The sequence below is a fragment of the Delphinus delphis genome, chromosome 3 (assembly GCF_949987515.2).
Source record: "Delphinus delphis chromosome 3, mDelDel1.2, whole genome shotgun sequence".
Lineage (NCBI taxonomy): Eukaryota > Metazoa > Chordata > Mammalia > Artiodactyla > Delphinidae > Delphinus > Delphinus delphis.
In genome coordinates, this window is record NC_082685.1 from 58,110,483 (window position 1) to 58,134,987 (window position 24,505).

General features: G+C 45.7%; 1 protein-coding gene across 2 annotated transcripts; it reads left to right on the plus strand.

The window, feature by feature from the left end:
* Positions 1 to 5,434: 5,434 nt before the first annotated feature.
* Positions 5,435 to 23,085, plus strand: GFRA3 (GDNF family receptor alpha 3). 2 transcript variants are annotated; one of them, XM_060006915.1, is made up of 8 exons: positions 5,435 to 5,768; positions 12,687 to 12,974; positions 17,686 to 17,778; positions 19,080 to 19,392; positions 20,873 to 20,976; positions 21,147 to 21,281; positions 21,668 to 21,779; positions 21,993 to 22,100. In XM_060006915.1, exons 1-7 carry the CDS (start codon positions 5,696 to 5,698, stop codon positions 21,766 to 21,768), a joined length of 1,107 nt encoding a protein of 368 aa, XP_059862898.1. In that variant the 5' UTR covers positions 5,435 to 5,695; the 3' UTR covers positions 21,769 to 21,779; positions 21,993 to 22,100. The 2 variants fall into 2 exon arrangements, with proteins under 2 accessions (XP_059862898.1, XP_059862897.1); XM_060006914.1 differs by having other exon boundaries at positions 5,437 to 5,768; positions 21,691 to 21,779; positions 21,993 to 23,085.
* The last annotated feature ends 1,420 nt before the right edge of the window (positions 23,086 to 24,505 follow it).

Sequence of the window (24,505 nt, forward strand, 5' to 3'; positions counted from 1 at the left end):
AAATGGGAAAATAAACATTGAAGAATGAGAAATGCGATTGTGAGCCCAGTCTGTTCCTAGAAGATGTGTATAAGGAAGTAATCACCACATTAAACTCCTTCGGACAAAGATGTAGCCATCTCTATTCATAGCTAAGGCCTAGGTGCTTTTCTCCAGACCATGGTTCTCAAAGTTTGGGCCCTGGTCCATCAGCATCATCTGAACTTGCTTGAAATGCAAATTTTCACAGCCCACTCCAGACCTACTAAATCAGAACATCTGAGGTTAGGGCCCAGAAATCTGGGTTTTAAAAATCTCCTTTTCAGGTGATTCTGATACATGAAAGGCTTGAGAACCACAGCTCTGGAATTAAGGAAAACCTTTTAAATTTCATTCTTCAGCAATGTTCCAGGCTTTCCTTTCCTAGACCATTCCATAGTATGAGTTGCCTAAAAGTGTGCCCCAGACTCAACACTCAATGGTATCAAGGCTCAGAAAACCAAAATAATTGCCATTCTCTAAGGCCAAGGGATAGGTCTGAGTTGGGCTCAAAAGGTTCCTTATCTACAGCCTCAATGGAGTTTTGACTTTTCCCATTTTCCAAAATTTTTTTCTCCACTCCACTTCATGTCTCACAGAGACAAGTTTAGGATTTAGGATGGTTGGAAGTAGAGATCCGTGCTATATGAAGATAGGAATAAAAGAAAAGTACCAAGCAAGATCAGTTAGACTTCAGAAAGATATTTTAAATTGCATTCTTCAGTATTATCCCAGGCTTTCCTTTCTTAGAGCTCTTTAAGGTGAGTAGGCTTTTGTCTGTGTAGTAAGGTACAGCCCTACTTGGCCTGGGTGGCCGTGGAATTAATTGAACATTGTCTTCTCTGGCATTAACCTAGTAGTAGTGATAGCTCAGGACTAGAAAAGGACAAAGGGCTCTGAAGCCTAGACTGACATAGAATGGAGACAAAAATGATATCTTCCCAGGTTCTGGAGCAGGGAGACTTTTTAAAAGTGAGTGGGAGGGAAGGAGGGCATTAGCCATAGGGCAGCCCAACAGTGTGCCAGAGTGACTGGATTGATTTTTGCAAGGTTTGCAAGTGCTGTTCTCCCGGAATGCTGCATGCTTGCCTCACAGCAGAGGGCACTGCTGTATTCACTAAGCCAGCCACTGCAGCCTGCAGCCTCCACTCCTAGCTGGAGCGTGTCTGTCCAGAGGGAGGCTCCCTCTCTGACCTGCCTAAGCCCTTGAGCTCAGAGCTCAGAAGGGCCGGGGGTAAAAAGGAAAGAAAAGCTTCTGCTACATTAGGTGGAAATAGCTGAGGGAAAGATGCTGCTTCCCTGTCCCACTCCACACACTTCCCCCCACCAAGCAGGAACTTCTAGTTGCATGAGCAGGAAACTGCTGGAAGCACCTCCACTTCCAAGTGTGATGAGGGGTCCCTGACTCACTGCCTAATCTAGTGGGTCATTTCCTGATAATTCTCCCCAAAAAGGTGGAAGCAAGTCACTACCTGGGAAGAGACTGGTGTACAAGTGTTCACATTTCAGTAATCTTAAATGGAAATTCTGAGTTGCAACACATAAAACTAGGGCTTAATCAGCTATCTACTTTGTGGAAAATTATATTTGCCTAAAAGGCAACATTTTCCCATATAGTTTCTTGTAATATCTTCCCATTGTATAGGTACCGCATCACTTAATTCATGTTATTTTCAGGAACAATAATAATAGTAGCTAACAACTTTTCAGTTGTTTACTGCATGCAAGACTTCATGAACTCATTTTATATATAAACTCATTTTCACAACAATCCTGTGAGGCAAGTATTCACTATTATGCATGTTTTACCAATAAAGAAATTGAGGAACAGAGGGATTAAGTAACTTTTTTTTTAAAAATTTATTTAATTAATTTATTTTTGGCTGCATTGGGTCTTTGTTGCTGCACGCGGGCTCTCTCTAGTTGCAGCGAGCGGGGGGCTACTCTTCGTTGCGGTGTGCAGGCTTCTCATTGCGGTGGCTTCTCTTGTTGTGGAGCATGGGCTCTGGGCATGCAGGCTTCAGTAGTTGTGGCATGCGGGCTCTAGAGCATAGGCTCAGTAGTTTGGTGCACGGGCTTAGTTGCTCCGCGGCATGTGGGATCTTCCTGGACCAGGGCTCAAACCCGTGTCCTCTGCATTGGCAGGCGGATTCTTAACCACTGAGCCACCAGGGAAGCCCAAGTAACTTGTTTAAAATCCCACAGTTAATTAATGGCAGAATTGGGATTTGAACCCAGGCCGAGATGGCTCCAGAGTCTGTACCGTTAATAGATTTTGCTGTTACCAAATCCTCATCAATGAACAATCTGTCTTTCTAAGTTGGCACTGTATCAGGTGTTACACGTGTAAGAGCCTCAGTTGTCGGTTCTTGAGAAGTCAGGGCCATAGGGTTGCTAGGGTTTGAGAAATGAGGCTAAGGGCAGACACTAAGACCCCAGCCCAGGAACCTCCACACGAGGCTATATAGGGGGTTAGCTCTGCTCTGGTGTCCTTGCACTGACTGGTATTCGTTCATCATGAAGTCAAGTAATAAAGAATGGAAACCTTTTGGTCTGAATACTGCTTCCTGCTTGATTCTCAGCCCCAGGACCTGGCTGACCTCTGCTACAGAGAGGGAAGCATTTCCCTTTCCTTACCAGGCATATAAAGTGGGAGGTGTGGACGATTTTCTTTCCCCACTCAGTTCAAGCAAATGTTAGGGAAACACCAGTTCCTCTCTAGGGATGTCAATTCTAAGTACCACAGGCATTCAATAATATGACACAGTTCCTGCCCTCAAGAAACTGACAAAGTAGAAAATGATTCTTTTTGTTCCCATCCCTACAAGCACTCTGGCCCACTAGTATATTCAGCAAAAGGAAGAAGAACTAGCCTTAGCTCCAAAGCAGTAGGTCTGGTGGTAGGGGGTGGCTGAGTTCATAGAACAATGAACTCCTGCCTGCCTCCTGGGGTGATATCATTCCGTGTTCACTATGTGTCAGGCACTAAGCTAAACCCTTTACTCAGCGTATACTTGTTTAATCCTCACAATGGTTATATGAAGTGAATGCTGCTATTAATTTTACAGATGAAGAAACTGAAGCACAGAAAAATTAAGTGACATGCCCGAGATTACCCAGCATGTGTTGGAAATGGCATCTGAAACCAGGTAGTCTGTAAAGCTTGTTCTCTTAACTGTTTTTCACTAAACTGCTAACACCCTGGATTAGCTAAGGATAGCAACAGGAATGAAAGCTCAATGGTGAGAGAGGGCTTGATAGAAGGCAGAAAACCAAGATTACAAATGAAAGTGGAGTTAGGTACAGAGTCTTTGGACCTTTGAGCCCCAGTCAGTGGTTTGTAAGGCCTCCCAGGGCAGTTTGTGTCTCAATCATTTCTGCACCTGGCACAAAGCTGAACCCATAATCAATCTCAAAAGACATTATTGAATTGAATGATGGCTGAGTAACATCTTTGTAGAAAGTATTGGCTCATTTGTCATTACCCACAAGGTTCCCAATGACAATGCTGCTTATCTAGCAGGTGTTGGCAAGTCACAGAGGACATGGTTGGTGGGGAGACAGTGTGCTGGAGGATCTGTCAATATTAGTCTTGGAGTCATATGTATTTGCAGAGGCTTCCACAACGCTCCACTAGTCTTGGTTACCAATCCTCATTAAAGGCCCAGTGATGTCAAGCTCTCCACCGCAGTGCCCAGACAGGAATATGCTCCAAGTATCTCATTTACTCTCAAAAAGAGGCTGGCCTTTTACAGGTGGAATTGGATATTGCTTTCAGCCCATTGGCTTGACCTTGTTCCTGCCTTCCTGGTCCATTTCGTGGGGAGAGCACTGAGTGGACCCACTGAGTAGGCACCCTGAGCAAATGCCTTTTCCAAAGTTACCCTCCTACCCCAAACTTGATTTGCCTTGGTTGCTGAAGGAGTAAGCAGAAGTGACACCCCTTGAACACCCCACATCTTTGTTGATTCATAGCACCCTTTCCTAGCATCCCAACCACCTGAAATTGTTACCTTTTGCCTTGTAAATCCCATTTTGAAACTATTGCCAGAGTGAAGTGGAAAGTGGGGGCTGTCAGCTCCCCAGCCACAGGTTTCCTAATCTTACTGGAGGGAAGGACTTGGGAAAGGTACACAGAGGTAGAGTGGAACTGGGGGGAAACACGCCCTGTACAAAAGCTGAGTAGCCAGATGTTCACTTTCACAGCTCTCCTGTAAGACTGGCAGGGCAGATATAGATTAAAATGAAGCACAAACTCCATTTAAAGTGCATTACAGCTCAGGAATCAGCTCCCCCTGGGCAGGAGAAGGGAGAAAAGGGCACAAGAGGCCACATCAGTCTCCTTCCTTATCTAGGACCACATGTCTCTCTCCTAGCTTTGTGAAGGGTGATTTACACCCTGGCTGGAATGACTGTCTTTCTGGGCTGATTACATCGGCAAATGCCCCCCAGAGGCCACAGCAGGATGGCCATATTCAGAAGCAGCAGCCAATAAATCTCAGAGGTCTATATTGCATTTCTCAGTACCCTCCCTCCTGGCCCTCTGCCAGGTGGGCTGTGGAAGTAGGAGAGGGCTTGGCTGGAAGGTTAGGGGAGGAAACCCTCCAATTCCTTTCATTACCGTCTTCTCTAAGTACTGTTTAGTTCTCATTCTTCCAAGTCATTCTGCCTCTGTCTTTATCCTGGGAGCAGGTGGGAATCAGCTCAATAAATTAGTCTAATAAATACCCTTATCTTTATATGTAGAAGTCCTGGGTTCTCCTAAGTATTTAATCTTGGTAGAGTAGCTTGGTCTCTTAACCATCATCTGAAAATGATGAGGCTCCTAAATGGTCTCTCTAGCCACCTTTCTCAGTGATCTTTTGTCCAGGGAGATCTCCACAATTTAGTCTGAGGGAAGTTTGATCCTTCCATCCTCCCTCATGACACTGAAGGGGCTGAATTTTGGAGGCGTCTAGTCTAGCAAAGGTCCTGGGATCTGGCCTCAGGTTTGTTCCCAGCAAAGCCATTTCACCTGTCTGGGATCCATCTTTGCAGAATCTTGGGGTTAATAACAACAACCGAATCTCACCCTTGAAGATATTTACGAGGCGAAATGAAATCACAGATGTGCAAATTCTAAAAGAAAAAATATACTTGAAATGTAAGTGCCCTTGTGCGTTTGTTCAAGTTTTGTTATGTCATTTGGGTTGGTTGTTCCTTGGTGGTAGAGGGGGTTCCGGAAAGTGAGACAGGATGCTTTTTTTCTTAATAAATATCTGGACCCCAGAGATGGCGAGTTTCCATTGACAGTTTCCACACTGTCTTGGGTAGAAGTCCTCCTCTAAACGAAGTTGGCGGCCGACAGCATGTGGGCCGGCTGGGGTGGAGCACTCTTCAGAGCCAAAGACCGGCCGCTCCGGGGCGCGTGCCCTCGCTCGCCCTCACCCCAGCCCTGCCGGTCCAGGAGGAGAGTCGGCGTGGTGCGTCCGTCCACTTTGGAGTTGGAGGGCGGCGCCCGGGACCCTGGTGGGAGCGTGTTGGCGCCGCGCGCGCGAGGCGGGGCGGGAGGCGGTGGTGGGAGGCGCCGGCGGAGGAACCCGGCTCGCAGAGCTCCAGCGCGTGGGGAGAGGGCGCTCCGCGCCTGGTGCAGGCAGAGCGCCCTGGGACGCCGACAGTCGGCTAGCGCACCCCGCCAATGGCGCGCCCCCCGAGCCCACGACCAATGCTGCCTGCACTCCTGCTGCTGCTGCCGCTGCTGCTCCGAGCGGGTGAGTGTCGTCTGTGCGTCCGCGGAGTCCACTCCGGCTGGGGCGGGAGGGGGCGGGGGCTGGGGTGGTGGTGAGTGGTGGTGGTGACCGTGTAGGTGGGGTCCCGGCACCAGTGCCCAGAGAGGTCTCAGGCCCCACACTGCTGCCTGGTGCGGGGCGTCCGTCTGTCCGAGCCTGGGGAACTGGAGGAGGAAGCCCAGGGTGTCAGGAAGGGGCTGGGTTCCACACCTAGTCCAGTGACTTAACTTGTAGATTGAGTGCCAGCCATGACCAGGGCACCCAAGCATCTCTTCGCTCCTCGTTCCCCCTCTTCCCCCGTTTGAAGTGCGTCTGTACAGTCACAGAACAGCCAGCAGCTAGGCCACTACCACTACAGCATCTCTAGGGGGCGGGGAGAGTCAGAAGCAGGACTGCCTTTTGCTCCACATGGGCTTCACCTCTTCCACCCCATGTAAGGACTGCGGAAGCGGATACTAGGTACAGGTGAAGCTGGAGAAGTTTTTGTTAGGGCTGACTTGTCATTGGGAACTCCCTGGCCGTCCAGTGGTTAGCACTCTGCACTTTCATGGAAAAAACAAACAAACAAACACAACTGACGTCACAAATTAAGGTTGAAAACTGCTTCCCAATACTTGCCAACATCATTATTTGGTTGTGTGATTGAGAGTATTGCTCACCATCAACAAACCCTCTCTTCAGGATATACTTTATTATTATTTAAATTGGAGGGGAAAACTCACTAGTGGACAAGATGGCCTTTCCGTGCAAGCTGCCCAGCAACAGTGCCTTGCCCTGTTATAAATCCACAATAGGTGTTTTGTGGAATACATAGTTAAAGGCCGGGTTTTAGAACTATGCCATCCCCCCAAGGAGCATGCACGTGGCCTTTGGGAGTGGGATGGGTACATGGAATCTCATTGTGGGGCTCCTGTCCAGAGCCTGCCTGGAGGGAATCGTGAGTCAGAGACCACGTATCTACACATGACCTCAGTCCACAAAGTAGGACTGCAGAAGTGCAATCTTGGCTGAGAGACAGATATGGAAGGAAGGAAGGAAAGTACTGGTCTGTCCAGACTGACTTCATTAGTAAATCAGAGCAGCAAGACTTTACTGATCTGATTGGACTGCCCAGGATATTTCACTAACCCTAACAGTATGGCTGTATGTCAGGATCAGGGGTAAACTTTAAATACCTTCCTTGTGACCAATTTAGTGGAACAAGTTACCACCTGTTAATGATGAAACTTAACATGACCCCCACCTTCTTTTGTTGAGCTGCAGTGCCCTTAAATCTACTACTACTCACACTTGGTGAACTGTCAGCTTAGAAATGAGAGAGGTTTACTTTTGAAAATTGTTACGACTCAATATTTAGTCCAGTTAAAGCAATGAGACTTGGACCTGCTATGTTTCTTTCAGCAAGCACTTTCTGGGTACCTACCAGAAGTAACATCTTAAACATTCAGCATTTCTCAAACTGTTTAAATCCATGTCCCCTTTTGATAAAGATAAAAATCTCATGTCTTCCTTAAATAAATTTTGAAATTTCAGAATATTTTTAATGATACAAATGAACTTACAGAACAGAAACAGACTCATAGACTTAGAGAACGACCTTATGGTTAGCAGGTAGGAAGGGTTGGAGGGAGGAATAGTTAGGGAGTTTGGGATTGACATGTGCACACTGCTGTATTTAAAATGGATAGCCAACAAGGACCTACTGTATAGCACAGGGAACTCTGCTCAATATTATTTAACAGCCTAAATAGGAAAAGAATTTGAAAAGGAATAGATACATGTATATATATAACTGAATCACTTTGCTGTACACCTGAAACTAACACATTGTTAATCAACTATACTCCAATATAAAATAAAAAGTTTAATAAAAAAACTAGTTGCATTAAAAAAAGTTTTTTTGTTCATCTTCCACATATGAAATTGTCAAATATGCTTTTTTATGTGATTTTTTTAACATCTTTATTGGAGTATAATTGCTTTACAATGGTGTGTTAGTTTCTGTTTATAACATAGTGAATCAGTTATACATATACATATGTCCCCATATCTCTTCCCTCTTGCGTCTCCCTCCCTCCCACCCTCCCTATCCCACCCATCTAGGTGGGCACAAAGCACCAAGCTGATCTCCCTGTGCTATGCGGCTGCTTCCCGCTAGCTATCTGTTTTACGTTTGGTAGTGTATATATGTCCATGCCACTCTCTCACTTTGTCCCAGCTTACCCCTCCCCCTCCCCATATCCTCAAGTCCGTTCTCTAGTAGGTCTGTAAATATGCTTTTCTGAACCACACATTCCCTTTGGAAATTCTGATACACCCCCTAAATGGGCCCATCCTCTCTCTTCCCCATCCCGTGCATTGAGAAACTCTGGTTTAATCCAACCCCCTTTTTAAAAATCAAAATTAATACCAAAAATCCATTATGAACAAAATACCAAAATTTTAAATTAAAAGAGTAATAATGCCATGCTGAGGCGTATTGGAACCTGAAGCAAAAGGAGAAATCAGTACTACTGATCCTGTCTTTTTTTACACATTGGATATGGCACCAATTCTCAAACTTTAGGTTACATCATTCTCTCCAGTAAACTTACTAAAATTCAGATTCCCAGGCTTTATCACCAGAGGTTCTGATTTGGTAGTTAGTGCTAGGGCTCAGAAATCTGCATTTTAATAAGTAATCTAATTGATTATTATGTGATTGGAAGATAAGGTTGGACTACCTAAACTCAGAGGCCCCTCCTAATTTTGGGACTCTTTGATTATAAGTAGAGAGAAGGGGCCCAGAGAAGTTATCAGGGTGGCTCATAAAATGTCTCTGTTATGTGGTCATTTTTAAAATATTAGTAGGCACTTACAAAGAACAAGCCCTGTTCTAGGCACTGGCAACAGAGTAGTGATAAGATAGACATGGAAGTCTAGCTGGGGAGATAATAAAAAATGAAGTAAAAAAATATCAAGTGGTTGGGTTTCCCTGGTGGTGCAGTGGTTGAGAGTCCGCCTGCTGATGCAGGGGACGCGAGTTCGTGCCCCGGTCCGGGAGGATCCTGCGTGCCGCGGAGCGGCTGGGCCCGTGAGCCATGGCCGCTGGGCCTGCGCGTAGGGAGCCTGTGCTCCACAACGGGAGAGGCCACAGCTGTGAGGGGCCCGCGTACCGCAAAAAAAAAAAAAAAAATCAAGTGGTGATAAGTGCTATGCAGAGAATTGGAACAACAGTGTGTTAGAGTAGCTGGGGGGCTATTTTACATTGGTTCGTTGGGGATGGCCTTTGTGAGATGACACGCCATGTGAAGATCAGGTGGAAGAGCATTCAAAACAGAAAGAAGGCCAGTGCAGATGGAGGGAAGTGGGAGAGGAAGAGAGAGCAGGAGGTAAGATTAGAGAGGTGGGCAGGGACCAGGTCTTTACAAGGTTTTGTAAACCAAGGCACATAAACTAGACCTTAACCTAAGTTCAATGGAAGCTGTTGGAGGGATTTAAGCAGAGAAAGGAGATCATCTGATTTACAGTTTTTAAGAGATGATCCCATATAATGCTAGTCAGTATTAGAATTATGTTATATTCACACAATGGATTGTTATACAGCAGTGAAAATAAGCTATTTACGACTATACTTATCAGTGTGGGTGAATTTCAGAAACGTAATATTGAGCAAAAGAAGCCAAAACACCAAAAGCACATGTTGTATGATTGAAAAACAGGCAAAACAAATTGCTAATGTTAGAAATCAGGATATTGTATTATATTTGCTTCGTTGGGAAGATGGTGACTGGCAGATGGCTTCTGGGGTGCTGGTAATGTTCTGGTTCTTTACCTGGGGATCTGGTTACACAGGTGTATATAATTTGAAATTAAACTATATATTTTTGATTTATGTATTTTTCTATATGTTATACTTTAATTAATTTATTACCAAACATGATATACAAATGGCTAACAAACACATGAAAATATGCTCAATATCATTAGTTATTAGAGAAATGCAAGTGAAAACCACAGTGAGATACTACCTCACACCCACAAGGATGGCTATAAAAACAGAGCAAAAAACAGAAAACACGAGTTGGCAAGTATGTAGAGAAATTGGAACCACCCTCATGCATTGCTAATAGGAATGTAAAATGGGACAGCCACTGTGGAAAACAATTTGGTGGTTCATCAAAAAGTTAAACATAGAATTAACATATGACCCAGCAATTCCACTCCTGCGTATACACCCAAGAGAAATGAATACAGGTATTCAAGCAAATACTTGTACATGATTCTTCACTTAGCACTGTTCACAATAACCAAAAGGTGGAAACAACCCAAATGTACATCAACTAACATTTAGGTAAACAAAATATGGTATATCCATACAATGAAATATTATTCATAAGAAAGAATGAAATATTGATATATGCCACAATGTGGATAAACCTTGAAAACAGCATGTTAGGTGAAAGAAGCTAGATACAAAAGAGTATATATTTTATGGCTCTATTTACATGAAATACTAGAATAGGTAAATGTGTAGAGACAGAAAGCAGACTAGTGGTTGCCAGAGACTAGGGGAAAGGGAGGATGGAGAGTGACTGTTTAATGGGTATGGGCTTCCTATTAGGGTGATGAAAATGAATTGGAATTAGAAGTGATGGTCGTATAGCATGGTGAAGGTACTAAATGCCACTTAACTGTACCCTTTAAGATAATTAATTTTATGTTGCATGAATTTTTTTCTTTCTCTTTTTCTTTTTAAAATGAAGTTTGTATAAAAAGAAACGAAATTGAGTTTTTTGTTGTGAGGTGGATGGACCTAGAGTCTGTCATACAGAGTGAAGTAAGTCAGAAAGAGAAAAACAAATACCGTATGCTAACACATATATATGGAATCTAAGGAAAAAAAAAAAAGAAAGGTCATGAAGAACCTAGGGGTAAGACGGGAATAAAGACACAGACCTACTAGAGAATGGACTTGAGGATATGGGGAGGGGGAAGGGTAAGCTGTGACAAAGTGAGAGAGTAGCATGAACATATATACACTACCAAACGTAAAACAGATAGCTAGTGGGAAGCAGCCGCATGGCACAGGGAGATCAGCTCGGTGCTTTGTGACCACCTAGACGGGTGGAATAGGGAGGGTGGGAGGGAGGGAGACGCAAGAGGGAAGAGATATGGGAACATATGTATATGTATAACTGATTCACTTTATTATAAAGCAAAAACTAACACACCATTGTAAAGCAATTATACTCCAATAAAGATGTTTAAAAAAATAATAAAAAAAATAAAGTTTGTACCTTTTGACTACCTTCATCCAGTTCTCCCTCCCCACCCTCTGCCTCTGGTAACTGCAAATCTGATTTCTTTTCCTATGAGTTTGTTTTTGAAGTATAATTGACCTACAGTACTATGTTCCTGGTGTACAACATAGTGATTTGCTATTTCTATACATTTCAGAATGATCACCAGGCATGAATTTTACCCCAATAAAAATTTTTTCCAACCGAAAAAAATTCTTAAAAAAGATGAATGCAACAACAAAAAGAAAGGTAATTATGTGAAGTGAAGGATGTGTTAATTTTAACACATCTTATTGTTAACACGTCTAATCTTACTATGGTAACATTTTACAATATATACATAAATCATCATGTTGTATACCTAAAGCTTAAACAATGTTATATGTCAATTATATCTCCATAAAGCTGGAAAACAAAAAAAGATGGCTGAATGGTATGGTAGAATGAATTTGGAAGGTGGAATCACTGAGACCAATAAGGACTCTCAACTAGTTCAGACAAGAGTTGATGGTGGCTTGAGCTAAGGAGGTGGTGATAGCTGTGGAAAGAAGTGGACAGATTCCAGATATGTAGTGGAGTTGACAGGACTACTGGATTGAACATAGAATGTGAAGGAAAGAGAAGAATTCAGAATGACTCCTAGATGTTCTGCCTTGAAAAACTGGGGGGTGATGGTGTGCTATTACCACTTGATAGGACCCTAAGTCCTAGGGTGCAGGGCCTTTCTCCAGAGCTGAACTATAACCAACCTTGATATTCCTGAGTGAGTGACAGAATCTGTAAAAGCCCCCCACCCCAACCCCAACCAGTTCCCACTGTAAGGTATTTTTAAGTGACTTTTTTTTTTTTTGCCGTACTGCGCAGCTTGTAGGATTTTCATTCCCTGACCACGGATCAAACCTGGGCCCCGGCAGTGAAAGTGCCGAGTCCTAACCACTGGACCGCCAGAGAATTCCCCTTAAGTGACTTTTTTTTTTTTTTTTTTTTTTTTTTTTGCGGTATGCGGGCCTCTCACTGTTGTGGCCTCTCCCATCGCGGAGCATAGGCTCCGGACGCGCAGGCTCAGCGGCCATGGCTCACGAGCCCAGCCGCTCCACAGCATGCAGGATCTTCCCGGACCGGGGCATGACCCCGTGTCCCCTGAATCGGCAGGCGGACTCCCAACCATTGTGCCACCAGGGAAGCCCCCCTTAAGTGACTTTTAATGGAAGGCTCAGAGTTGTTGCTAACTGTCATTTAGCACTCCCATGCACATTCTCAGCTCTCTGGTTATGATGCTATCCCTGTCCATGGCATAGCTCTGCTCAGGGCCCTCTTCCCAGTGCCTGGCTGGGCCATCAAGCTCAGCTTCAAATAATGTCCCCCTCCCCCTCCCAGGGGGCTGAGCAGCTTGTCTTCATCAAACCCCCCTCTCTTCTTGAGCCTGATCTCTTCTGTCCATATTGTGACAGCTGCAGACTCTCTACTCCTACTGGACTTCTTTCTCCCCGCTAAAGGCTTTTGTGCCGCCCCAAGACTTTCCTGCTAAAGATTTCATCCAGAATCCCCCCACCCTACCTTATGACTAGGTTCTCCCAGACAGCTACTCTGACCTTATATGATCTCTCTCCCTCCACAGGGGACCACCTCCCCACAGAAGGCCGGCTCGTGAACAGCTGTATCCAGGCCAGGAGGAAGTGCCAGGCCGATCCCACTTGCAATGCTACCTACCACTACTTGAATTCCTGTGCCTCTAGTATAAGCACCTCATCACCTGCAGAGGAGCCTTCAGTCCCTGAGGACTGCATGGAGGCAGCACAGCAACTCAGGAATAGTTCTCTGATGAGCTGCACATGCCATCGGCGCATGAAGAACCAAGCTACCTGCCTGGACATCTACTGGACCGTTCACCCTGCCCGTAGCCTTGGTGAGGCCCCCATCCTAGAGCGGGCTAAGCTAGGGAAGATGGCTCTTGGGAGTTGTTTTTTAATCCTGCTGGATATGGGCCGCATGGTAGATTCTGACAGGGATGATAATGAAGCTCTGCATTTGACGTCAGTAAGAAATGGAAGGAGGAATTGGCAGTATGCATTTTGGCCCCACAGTACTGCCCTCCCTTCTCACTACTTTCCCCTTTTTTTTAAATCTGGAAACATGTAGCTGCCTCTTGGAAGGTCTCTGAACCAGGCTAAGGCCCAACATGGGGAGCTCCTGGAACAGACAGATATGGAGAGGAAATGGAGGGAAATGGTCCTAACTCATAAACAGGCTGCAAATACAACATAATCCATAGGTTCAGAGAGACTGGGAGGCAGTGTCCTGGTCCAGCCTTTAACAGAGAGGATATTCATTAACCAGACAAGAGATGATAAAAGACGGAAGGCACTGGAAGAGCCAAAGAGAGGAGCTTCCTCTGACTCTGGAGATCCCCTTCTGTATCAGTCAGCTTTTACTAGACTGTGCTGCAGTAACACAACAGGGTCTTGTAAAACAAAGGTTAAGTTCTTGCTCATGTTCTGTCTTGGCTGTGTCATGTGTCCTCTTCATTCTGGGATCCAGTACAGCCTCTACCTGAGATGTTCCCTTCTCATGGCAGAGGGAAATGAACAATGGCAGAACCATTTGATGCCTTTAAAAGCTTCTGCTCAGATGTTACATAAAATACTTCTGCTCACATTCCATTGACAAAGCAAATCACGTGGTCATACCTGACATCAGTGGGAAGGAGAAGTATACTCCTCCCACAGGGGACACTGAAAATCACATGGCAATAACTGAGTATGTATAGTCTTACAGGGAGGACAAAAATAATTGTAAACAATAATGCAATCTACCATAGTCCACCAGTTGGTCAAAACATTCATTTCCCTCCCTTTCACAAGCAAAATATACCTACTCACTTTCTAAGGAAGGTGCCTAAGAATTCTATCTAAGCAGGACATCAGGCTCCAAGTCTAGGATCTTGTGATAATTTCTATATCAGGTCTGGATGTGGTTTCTCTTAATCTAGAAACCTATGCGCTAACAAGTCATCTGCTGGGCTTCCCTGGTGGCGCAGTGGTTAAGAATCCACCTGCCAATGCAGGGGACAGGGGTTTGAGCCCTGGTCTGGGAAGATCCCACATGCCACAGAGCAACTAAGCCCATGCGCCACAACTACTGAACCTGCACTCTAGAGCCCGCGTGCCACACTACTGAAGCCCGTGCGCCTAGAGCCCATGCTCTGCAACGAGAAGCCACGACAATGAGAAGCTCGTGCACCGCAATAATTAGTAGCCCCCGCTCGCTGCAACTAGAGAAAGCCCGCACACAGCAATGAAGACCCAACACAGCCAAAAATACAGATAAATAAATTTTTTAAAAAGTCATCCTCTTCCCATCTATACTCAATATATAGTAATGGAATGGGGACAGGAGAAGCACAACAAACTCTCAGGTAGAAAGAGGAGTAATGGGAAGCACACAGCAGACATTGATTCATAGCAGTTCTGAAGTCCTGCCACACAATTGTTGCAAGGGCTGTCTTTCCTGGGAGTAGGGACTGCTCTTTAATAAGGCCCTGCTTTTGCTCATTGGGGAGCAAAAGCCCAGGAGTTTCCCAGTCCCCTGGGAGGTCCTTCGTTTCCCATTATTTTCTTGGGCTACATCTGGAAAGGGCATTGGAGACTATGACCTCCTTAGGGATTGAGTAGCATTCTCCACTTGCTTCCTACCTGAGGAATGTTGGAGCATCTTAAGTCTCAAATAGTTAGAGTCTCTTTTAATCCAGGCTGGTGGCTCTTAGCAGTACAACTCTCTCAAAACATAATTGCGTTTTATGTCTGATTTCTGTCACCTCATGTGCCAGTAGCCTTTCCTATAATCCCTTTCAAGACATACATCTCTTTTGAGACCTAATTAGAGGTACCTTGCCCTTATCAAGCTTCTGTGGGAGAGCCACTATCTTAGTCTTTTTTCCCTGAGAACATTTGTCCAACAGGCAGGATTTATCGGATACTGTCTTAATCAGTGAGAGATCTCCACAAAGGGCATGATAGCCACAAACTTGAATTGGTCTCTGGCCCAAGGCTGAGTTGTAATTGACCTTATTACTCAATGCATTTTTCAATTTTACCTTTTACTATTTGAATATGAGGAGTAGCATTTCTTAATTTTGCAGGTCCTAGAATTTCTGTATTCTTTCTTTTCTGTTTCCTCTCTGTGTGTAAACTGGTCAGTTCTCTGAGCGTATATCTTTCTCGTAGTACCATGCCAAGTGTGGCTATCAGCAATCAAGACATATTAGTAATCTTCAGCTTCTCAGCTTCTTTCCCTTAAAGCACAAGCTCACTCAGTACATCATCTTCCTTCCAAGTTATTGCAGGCAACAATTTTACCAAATGCTTTGCCACTGCATAATGAGGGCTGCCATCTTCCCAGCCCCCACTAACAGCTTATTCACCACCCACTACCTAGTCCCAAAGCCAATACCATTTATTTTAGATCCTTTTTTGTTACTTCAGCACTCCATTTCTAGATACCAATCACATTTTTTAACATCTTTATTGGAGTATAATTGCTTTACAATGTTATGTTAGTTTCTGCTGTATAACAAAGTGAATCATCTATATGTATACATATATCCCCATATCCCCTCCCTGTTGCATCTCCCTCCTACCCTCCCTGTCCCAACCCTCTAGGTGGTCACAAAGCACCGAGCTGATCTCCCTGTGCTATGCAGCTGCTTCCCACTAGCTATCTGTTTTACATTTGGTAATGTATATATGTCAATGCTACTCTCTCACTGCATCACAGATTACCCTTCCTCCTCCCCGTGTCCTCTCTCTCTATGTCTGCGTCTTTATTCCTGTCCTGCTCCTAGGTGCATCAGAACCATTTTATTTTTTTAGATTCCATTACATGACCAATTACATTTTTAATAAGAATTTGCTAAATTATGCAGCCAACCCCAAATCTCTGGCTTTCACCAACAAAAATATATCTTTTGTTCATATTACACATTTGCTGTGGGCTTCCATGAGTTGGCTTTGGAGGACAATTTATCTATTTATTTATTTATCTATTTTTGACTGCATTGGGTCTTCGTTGCAGTGCGCGGCCTTCTCATTGCGCTGGCTTCTCTTGTTGCGGAGCACGGGCTCTAGGCATGCGGGCTTCTGTGGTTGTGGCTCGCGGGCTCTAGAGCGCAGGCTCAGTAGTTGTGGCGCACGGGCTTAGTTGCTCCACGGCACGTGGGACCTTCCCGGACCAGGGATCGAACCCGTGTCCCCTGCATTGGCAGGAGGATTCTTAACCACTGCGCCACCAGGGAAGTCCCATGAGTTGGCTTTGTCTTTGCTCCACTTGCCTTCTTCATTTGAGGATCCAGGATGGTAGATGGAAAAGAGCCAAGCAGGACCACATGATAGTTCTTGAAACTTAGAGGTGATTATGCCTCTTTAGCTCACAGTCCACAGGCCAAAGCAAGTCACATGGCCAAGCCTTACAGTAGCGTGGGAAAGTACAGTCCTCTCATAGGTGGCCTAAAAGTCACAAGGCAACAGGTGAGGTTGTATAATCCTCCGACAGTAAGCAATTGGAAACAAATTCTCTTTGTTCCCTGATTTCCACTCCTCATCCTAATCACTTCTCTTTTAGAACTTCCACTGAGACTTCTCCCTGAATGCTCTTGTCTCCACCTCTTTTCCCTTGGGAGCTCCCAGGTCTTCCCAAGCATCCAAACCATCCTTTCCTGTTGGCTTGATATCATCTATATCCCTTCCCGCCTAAAGACATATTCACAAAGCCTATTGGGTGACATCCCTGCAAGCTCATCTCTGTCTTCAACATTTATTGAGCACCTACCATGTGTATGAGCTATGCAGTGATCTTGTTTTTTTAACTGAAGTACAGGTTGGTTAACAATGTTGTGTATGCAGTGATTTTATAAGACCTAGTGATTTTATAAGGTCTTAAGGAGCCCACAGCCCCATGGGGTGTTTGAAAGAGATGTGTTTCCTTTCAGATAATTTCTCTCCCTTCTCTGCTTTTCTCAGTCAGGTTCAGTTCCAGATCTAGTCTCATTTGCATCACCTCAGCATGCAATGCATCTCCATAGCCAAGTGGTCAGGCCTGGAACAGAGTCCACTACTGCCCCTTCTCCAATAGCAAGAGAAAACAAGACAGAGTCCCCTTGCCTGCTTATGTGCCCACAGGTGATACTTGTAGTAGTTAGGAGCAGAGACTCTGAAATCAGGTAATCCAGGTTTCAAATCCCGGCTCCATTTACTAGCTTATGTGAACTTGAGCAAGTGAATTAACCTCTCTTATCCTCAGTTTCCTTTTACCTACCCAAAGACTTCTATGAAGACTAAGTGAAATTGTATGTATATATATATTTTTTTTTCCACTTGCACCATAGTGCCCAGTAAACAGTGTGCTCAACAAACAGTAGCTTTATTATTCTTATCATTAAACCCAGCTTATTTGTCAAGCCTAGCCTATACCTTTATGGCCCTGTTCTTTTTCTCTCCTCTGCCCAGCATGCAGCTATTTAGGTAGAGACTGTGCTTCTTCTTTTTCTCCAGCAGCTTCAACCCCTCCTGCTCCCACCCCCAGCCCCATCCTCAGGATTCTGGTGCTCCCCACCTTGTCTCTAGGTGACTATGAGCTGGATGTCTCTCCCTATGAAGATACAGTGACCAGAAAACCCTGGAAAATGAATTTCAGCAAACTGAACATGCTCAAACCAGGTGTGGAAGGCAAGCTGGGGCTGGGGTGTGGGAGGGCCTGGACCCTGAGGGAAGGGTGGCTAGTGGGGAACACAAGCTGGGAGAATGAAGGGAGAGAGTTGTGGCCTGCCAGGTAACTAAAGAAGCACTCTCAGGGTGAGAGTCTGAGCTATGCCGCATGATCTAGTCTCACGAGTTAACACAGAGCAATAGTTATTAGGGAGATATTCCAAGAGAGCCCATTAGAGCTCCCTGGTTCCAAAAGGTGGATCTCTACAAAGGCTTTGGTGGGAGTGGCAGCAGTCCCAGAAAAAAAAAGTGCTGAAATGGAGTATTTACCCTAATTCGAGGCAGCCAGGAAAGTAGCTTTTTGTCCCTGAAGACTAGGAAATTGCTTGTTTTCAACCATTCTAATGGGATGGGCGAGGTGTTGGGCAGGGAAAATGGTGAGAGAGAGCGTGACTCCTCAGGGGTGACTCAGGGTGGGGAGCCATCTGTCTGGCAAGGACTAATATGATGCATGTTTTTCAGGAAAGTGAGGCTGTTGTATTAATTGGAAAGGAACACACACATGCACTCTCTTTTTGAGAAAGATGTGAGCTTTGTTGTACAGTCAGTACTGTGTATTAGAATTTTGAGAGAAAAGCATAGAGATTTATGTATTACAAACTCTAGGTTACAGGGAATCTGGGAATAACCTATTCCATTGTTCTGACTGCTGGAATATTCTGTTAATAGAACTATCACCATAATTTCCCAAGATTCAGAGTATGGGGGGTTTTATGCATGCACCAGTCAATGAAAGATGGGCAGAATAGACAGATGCAGAACCAAAATCCTAAATAGAATTTGGTTGCATCTGCTGTGGACAATCCAGAAAGTACTTTTCTGTGCCAGGAGGATTGCAGGATCCTAGTTCCCCTACCAGGGATGCAACCCCTCAGAAGTGAAAATGGGGAGCCCTAACCACTGGACTGCCAGGGAATTCCCCAGAAAGTACTTTAGAATGTTGTAGGGCCTCTTGGTTACAATTTCCACCATGGGATCTCACTCATTGCATAGGATTGAGGAAAGGGTTTGGTTAGATGTATATGGCTTTTTTTTTTAAACCTAGGCAAGCTGAGGAGCAGGATGGGAGAGGCTCACGAATACCTGATACGGTTTGTGGGTAGAGGGAAAGGCCTTATTCGGTGCAGTCCTCCCTGACAGGAGTGCCTTCACACTACCGTCCTTGTGAAATCAGAGGGTTGCCGGGATTCCTGGGGAGGCTGGGCTGCACGTCTGCAGAGAGGACTGCTGACTTGGTGCCCCTCTCCCCCCAGACTCGGACCTCTGCCTCAAGTTCGCCATGCTGTGCACTCTTAATGACAAGTGTGACCGGCTGCGCAAGGCGTACGGGGAGGCGTGCTCCGGGTCCCGCTGCCAGCGCCACACTTGCCAAAGGCAGCTGCGCTCCTTTTTCGAGAAGGCGTCGGAGCCCCACGCTCAGGGCCTGCTGCTGTGCCCGTGCGCGCCCACCGACCAGGGTTGCGGGCAGCGCCGGCGCAACACCATCGCCCCCAGCTGCTCACTGCCATCGGAGGCCCCCAACTGCCTGGAGCTGTGGCACATATGCCTGTCCGACCCGCTGTGCAGGTGCCGGGTGCTGGGTGCGGGCAGACGGGGTGGACACCACTCCTTCGACGGCTCCTTCCGGGCAGGGCTGGGTCTGAACCACCCTCCCCCACCCCCACCCCTCCGCAAGGCACCATGAACCGACTTTACCATGTAGCTACCCTGGATACTTTCTGAAACTCTTTTATAAAAAAATAAAATAAAATAAAATTATATAGAGAGAGTGTAAAAACTTTAGGAAATATAAAACTGTGTTAAAATATCACTCAAAACCTGTCACCTGGAGGTAATCTACCATAATTTGGGGAGCATTTCCTTCCAGTCTTTTTTCTCTCCAGGTAAACAAAATCAGACACCAACCTTGTTTTGCAACCTGGTTCTACCACTTACTTCTCTGTATAACCTTGGGCAAGTTACTTTACCTCTCTGAGTCCCACTTCCTCTTCTGTAAGATATTACATGGAGCTCTCAAAAATCATAATACTAACACTTACTGAGTAAGTGTTAGTTACTTACTATGGGCTAAGTACTATTTTAAGTACTTAACATCTATTAATTTATCTAAGCTTCACAAGAACCCTATAAGATAGTTGCTATTATTACTGTTTTTTTTTATCATCCTCAGTTTACAAATGAAGAAACCACAGCAGAGAAAGTTTAAATAACTTGCTCAAATTCACCTAGGTAGTAAGTCAGGTTTGTTAATGAGGTTTGGATTTCCTTCATAGGTAGTCTGGCCTAGAGCCTGTGCTCCTAGAGGCTCTGTTATGCTGCCTGTTATTATGCTGGGAGCTATGGGTTGGCCAAAAAGTTCGTTTGGGTTTTTAATGGAAAAACCCGAACGAACTTTTTGGTCAACCCAATGTTACTATTACTGTTATATAACAAGTGCTGGGCTAGATGACTAAGATACTGTCCCTTCCTTCAAGGAGTTTGCAACTGCGTGGGGATGACAGATAAGTAAACCACCAATCTAACACAAAGCAAAATATAAGGAAAAGTGCACAAATATACACACAAAAATATACTCATCGTTCCATCCTCTGAAGATAACCAGCTTTACCTATTGTAGGATGAGTGTTAAAAATAATAATATCTAACATTTACTGAACACTCACTGTATACCAGGCACTGTGTTAAATGCTATACATGTATTCTCTTACTTCATCCTCACAAAAATCCTCAAGGTAGTGTTATTTTCATCTCTATTTACTGTCAAGGAAATTGAAACTGAAGAAACTGCCTGAGATCTCATAATTAGGGATTGTGGAGCCCAAATTTAGAGTGATATGCTGTGGAGGCTGGGGTGATGGTGCATTTAATTGTGACAGGAGCAGGCTTCACTGAGGAGGACGCCATGGGCCAGGCTCTGAAAAAGGCAGAGGCGGATTTGGCATGAAGATGGGCATCTCAACTAAAGGGGCAGCAAGGTGACACTGTGGCAAGGTGAAGGCTGCAGGCCACACCATCAACAGGGACTCTTAAAATTTCCCTTCTTCAGATCGCGCCTGGCGGATTTTCAGACCCACTGCCATCCCATGGACATCCTAGGGACCTGTGCAACAGAGCAGTCCAAATGTCTGCGAGCATACATGGGGCTGATTGGTGAGGCTGGGGGGCATGTTTAGGAAGCCTACAGGTTGGCCAGCCTGGGGGGGGGGTGAAAATGCTCTGGAGACTGAACCCCCATGGAGTGGTCCTGAGACAGGTGGGAGAGGATGGGAGCTGAAGGTAGGGTTGGCTTAGGCACTGACAATCCTCTTTTCACCCCATAGGGACTGCCATGACTCCCAACTTTGTCAGCAACGTCAATGCCAGTGTTGCCTTAAGCTGCACCTGCCGAGGCAGTGGCAATCTGCAGGAGGAGTGTGAGCAGCTGGAAGAGTCCTTCTCCCGAAACCCCTGCCTCAGTGAGTGCTCTCCACCTGCTCCCAGCCCCCGTGGCTGGCTCAGCTTGACCCAGGGAGAGGGAAGGGGTCCGCTCTGTGGTCCACTGGTTCCATCCATCTCCTGCAGACGGAGCAGCCCCCTCCTCAGCATAGGCTTACATCTCCCCAACCTGAGCCTTTCTGCCTTCTCCCATTCTATTAGTGACCCACCCCCATCCCCGGCCATGCTGCCTCTTCACTTGCCTGGGCCCTAGGGACACTCTTCAGCTCAAGGAATAGCAAGCAGAATGAGATAATACCCCATTCCCAGCTGCCACTCACCCACCCTTGCATATCCCAGGGTCCCTGAGACATTCCCTTTCCTTCTTTGGGAGCCTGAGAGATCTCCAACATCTGCGTGCTTTCAGTCTTCCTTCTCTCCTCTCCTCAGTGGAGGCCATTGCAGCTAAGATGCGTTTTCACAGCCAACTCTTCTCCCAGGACTGGACAGCCTCTACCTTTTCCATGATGGAACGCCAGGTAGGGCCTCCTCTGTTACACCTCTCCTACCTTTACTGGACCGCTGGGGGAAACCCAGACAAGGCAGGCAAGAGATTGGATGGGGGCGGTGAACTCCTTGTGGTCATGAATATTTTAGACCTCTAGCAGACACCTCAGGGGAGGAGGACAGGCCTTGACTGAGGCTAAGGTGGTGAAAAGGGTGGAGCTGACTCCATTTTATTTTTTCCACAGAACAAAAACCCTGCTCTGAGGCCACAGCCCTGGGTGCCCTCTCTTTTCTCCTGTACACTTACCTTGATTCTGCTCCTGAGCCTCTGGTAGCTGGACTTCCCTGGGGGCCCTCTTCTCCTTTACCACACCCAGCTGACCTGCAGCCTGCAAGGGTTGAGGAAAGGACAGCATCAGGAAGGAGGTTTGGTATACAACATGGCAACCCTGACGTTACCCCACACCTCCAGTTGACTCCAGATTAGGCCACAGTAGAAGCTGACTAGCCTAGTTCTCATTCCCTTCACTTCTTTTTTTGTTTTGTGTTGTTGTTGCTGTTGTTGTTTTTGGCCGTGCCTCTTGGCTTTTGGGATCTTAGTTCCCCGACCAGGGATTGAACTGGTCCCTTGGCAGTGAAAGCTCGGAATCCTAACCACTGGAACGCCAGGGTCATTCCCTTCATTTCTGACTCAGGCTGCCCCTCCTTAGGACTTTAGCCATATCTTCTGGTGATGTCCAGCTCTACCAGGCTCTCTCCCTACCCCTTTCTTCTGCCCACCAGCATCACCCAGGCTCTAACAAATCAGTCACGCTCTCTTGCATTCTCCAGGTAGGCAGGGCTGGGTGTTCTGAAGCAACCTAGAAAGACATTCCTCATGGTGAGGAAAGCTGGAGCAAGACTCTTGGCCCCTTGTCTCCTCCTCTGAATGGGGAATGGGAACCTACTGCCTTCCCAGGAATCCTACAGAACATTTGAGCATCACGAGCTAGAGCATATGGGCCTTGCTTTCTTCCTGCTACTGTCCCAAAGTCCCCTTAGCCTCTTGGATCATGATTAAACATTTTAACTTAAAACTTTTCTCTTTTCCTGTTGTCTCATACTGTGAATTTATATATAACTAGGGGTGTTACAGACACAAGAGCACAGGCCAGGTGATCTAGGAGACACAGCAACCCTGCCACCAGATGCTATGTGACCCCCCCAGGCAAGTCTCTCAGCCTCTCTGTGTACTTGACATGGAGTTGGAAGAAAAATAACTTATGTGAGGCTGTGGACTGGGCACCTGTTCCAGCTCCAGCCATTTTGGGCATGCTGCGTGGGATCTGCCACAGCAGCTGAAGGGGGAGGGTCCATAGTCAACCACAGCGTTTGAGCACCTGCTTGTGTTATCGGTCTGCTCCATACCATAATGGGGGCCGGAGGAAAGGAGAGACTGGTTCTTGAACTCATGTGCAATCCAGTTGGGATAAGGAAACAGCTACCCATGCAAAGTATTGGGAAAATATATTTATAGAGCTGTGGAAATTTGTCTGTTAATTCATTCACTCACTCTTTCCAAAAGCATCTGATGAGTGCTGGCTCTCCAAGACACTGTGCTGGGTGTGGGAGATTCCAAGGTAATGCTATTTGCAGATCCTATTTTCAAGCCTTTTACATATCAGAGCAGGGGAACTGACAAGGCAGTCAATAAGAACAGTGCAGTGTGATGAGTACTGTACAATAATTGTAATAATAACCCTCATTTACTGAGCCCCTACTGTGTGCCAAGTACTACTGTGCCCCTACTGTGTGCAAATACATTCATAATTCATTTAATTCTTCACTAGCTATGTGACCTTGGCCTTAACCTCTTTGGGGCTCACTATCTACATCTGTAACATGAAAAGGTGAAACACCTACCTCACAAGGAATGAGATAATCCATGTGAAAGCATTGTGCCTGATAAATAGAACTCAAAAAAGTTAGCAGTTACAGCATATGGTTTTTGTAGAGAATTTGGACAGTACAGATAGTTATAAAGAAGAAAATTAAAATCTTTAAAATCCCATTCTCAAACTTCCAAACTACTCCCTGTACATCTGTGCACATGAGAAACTATGGGTATGTATAATTTTATATATGTGAGGTCAGAGACTGCTTATCAAAGTGTAAGTCACAGACACTTTTCAACATCCATGAGTAGAGCTCAGAATACATCGTCCTTTTTATCAGCTGCATAACATGGACTTGTATGAATGCATATTCCTACATACATAGTTTATTTAACTGGTTCTGAATTGATAGGTATTTGGTTATCTTCCTATTTTTCTCTGAGCCAAGTTTTAAGGCAGTGAGGAGGTGACTGGGGGTAGGATGTGCCGAAGAGCTGCCCGAGTGGTGGGTGGAGTAGGGAAAGCACCCCCTAAACATTCTTCTATCCACATACCCCACCCTGCCGAGGAAGTGCCCAGCCAACCTGCTGTCCTGCAAACTTCAGTGCGGCACTGGGTGGACCTTCCCCTTCCTCCCCTCCCAGGAAGATCTCTGAACCGTCAAGGCCTCTCCATTTGCTTTGGCTCCATTATCCTGGGGCTGGCGGGGGGGTGAATGGTACAGTCATTCCTTGCTAAGTGCTTGAATTAGACTAATAGGTCATCTGTGCTTTTCTCTGAAGAAGGTCCAAATTCCTGGTAAACAACCAGACCACTCTCCCAGCCTAGGGCCCAGAGCCAAGACTCGGGGTGGGGGCACACAGTGGCTGGACTGAAGCTTTTAA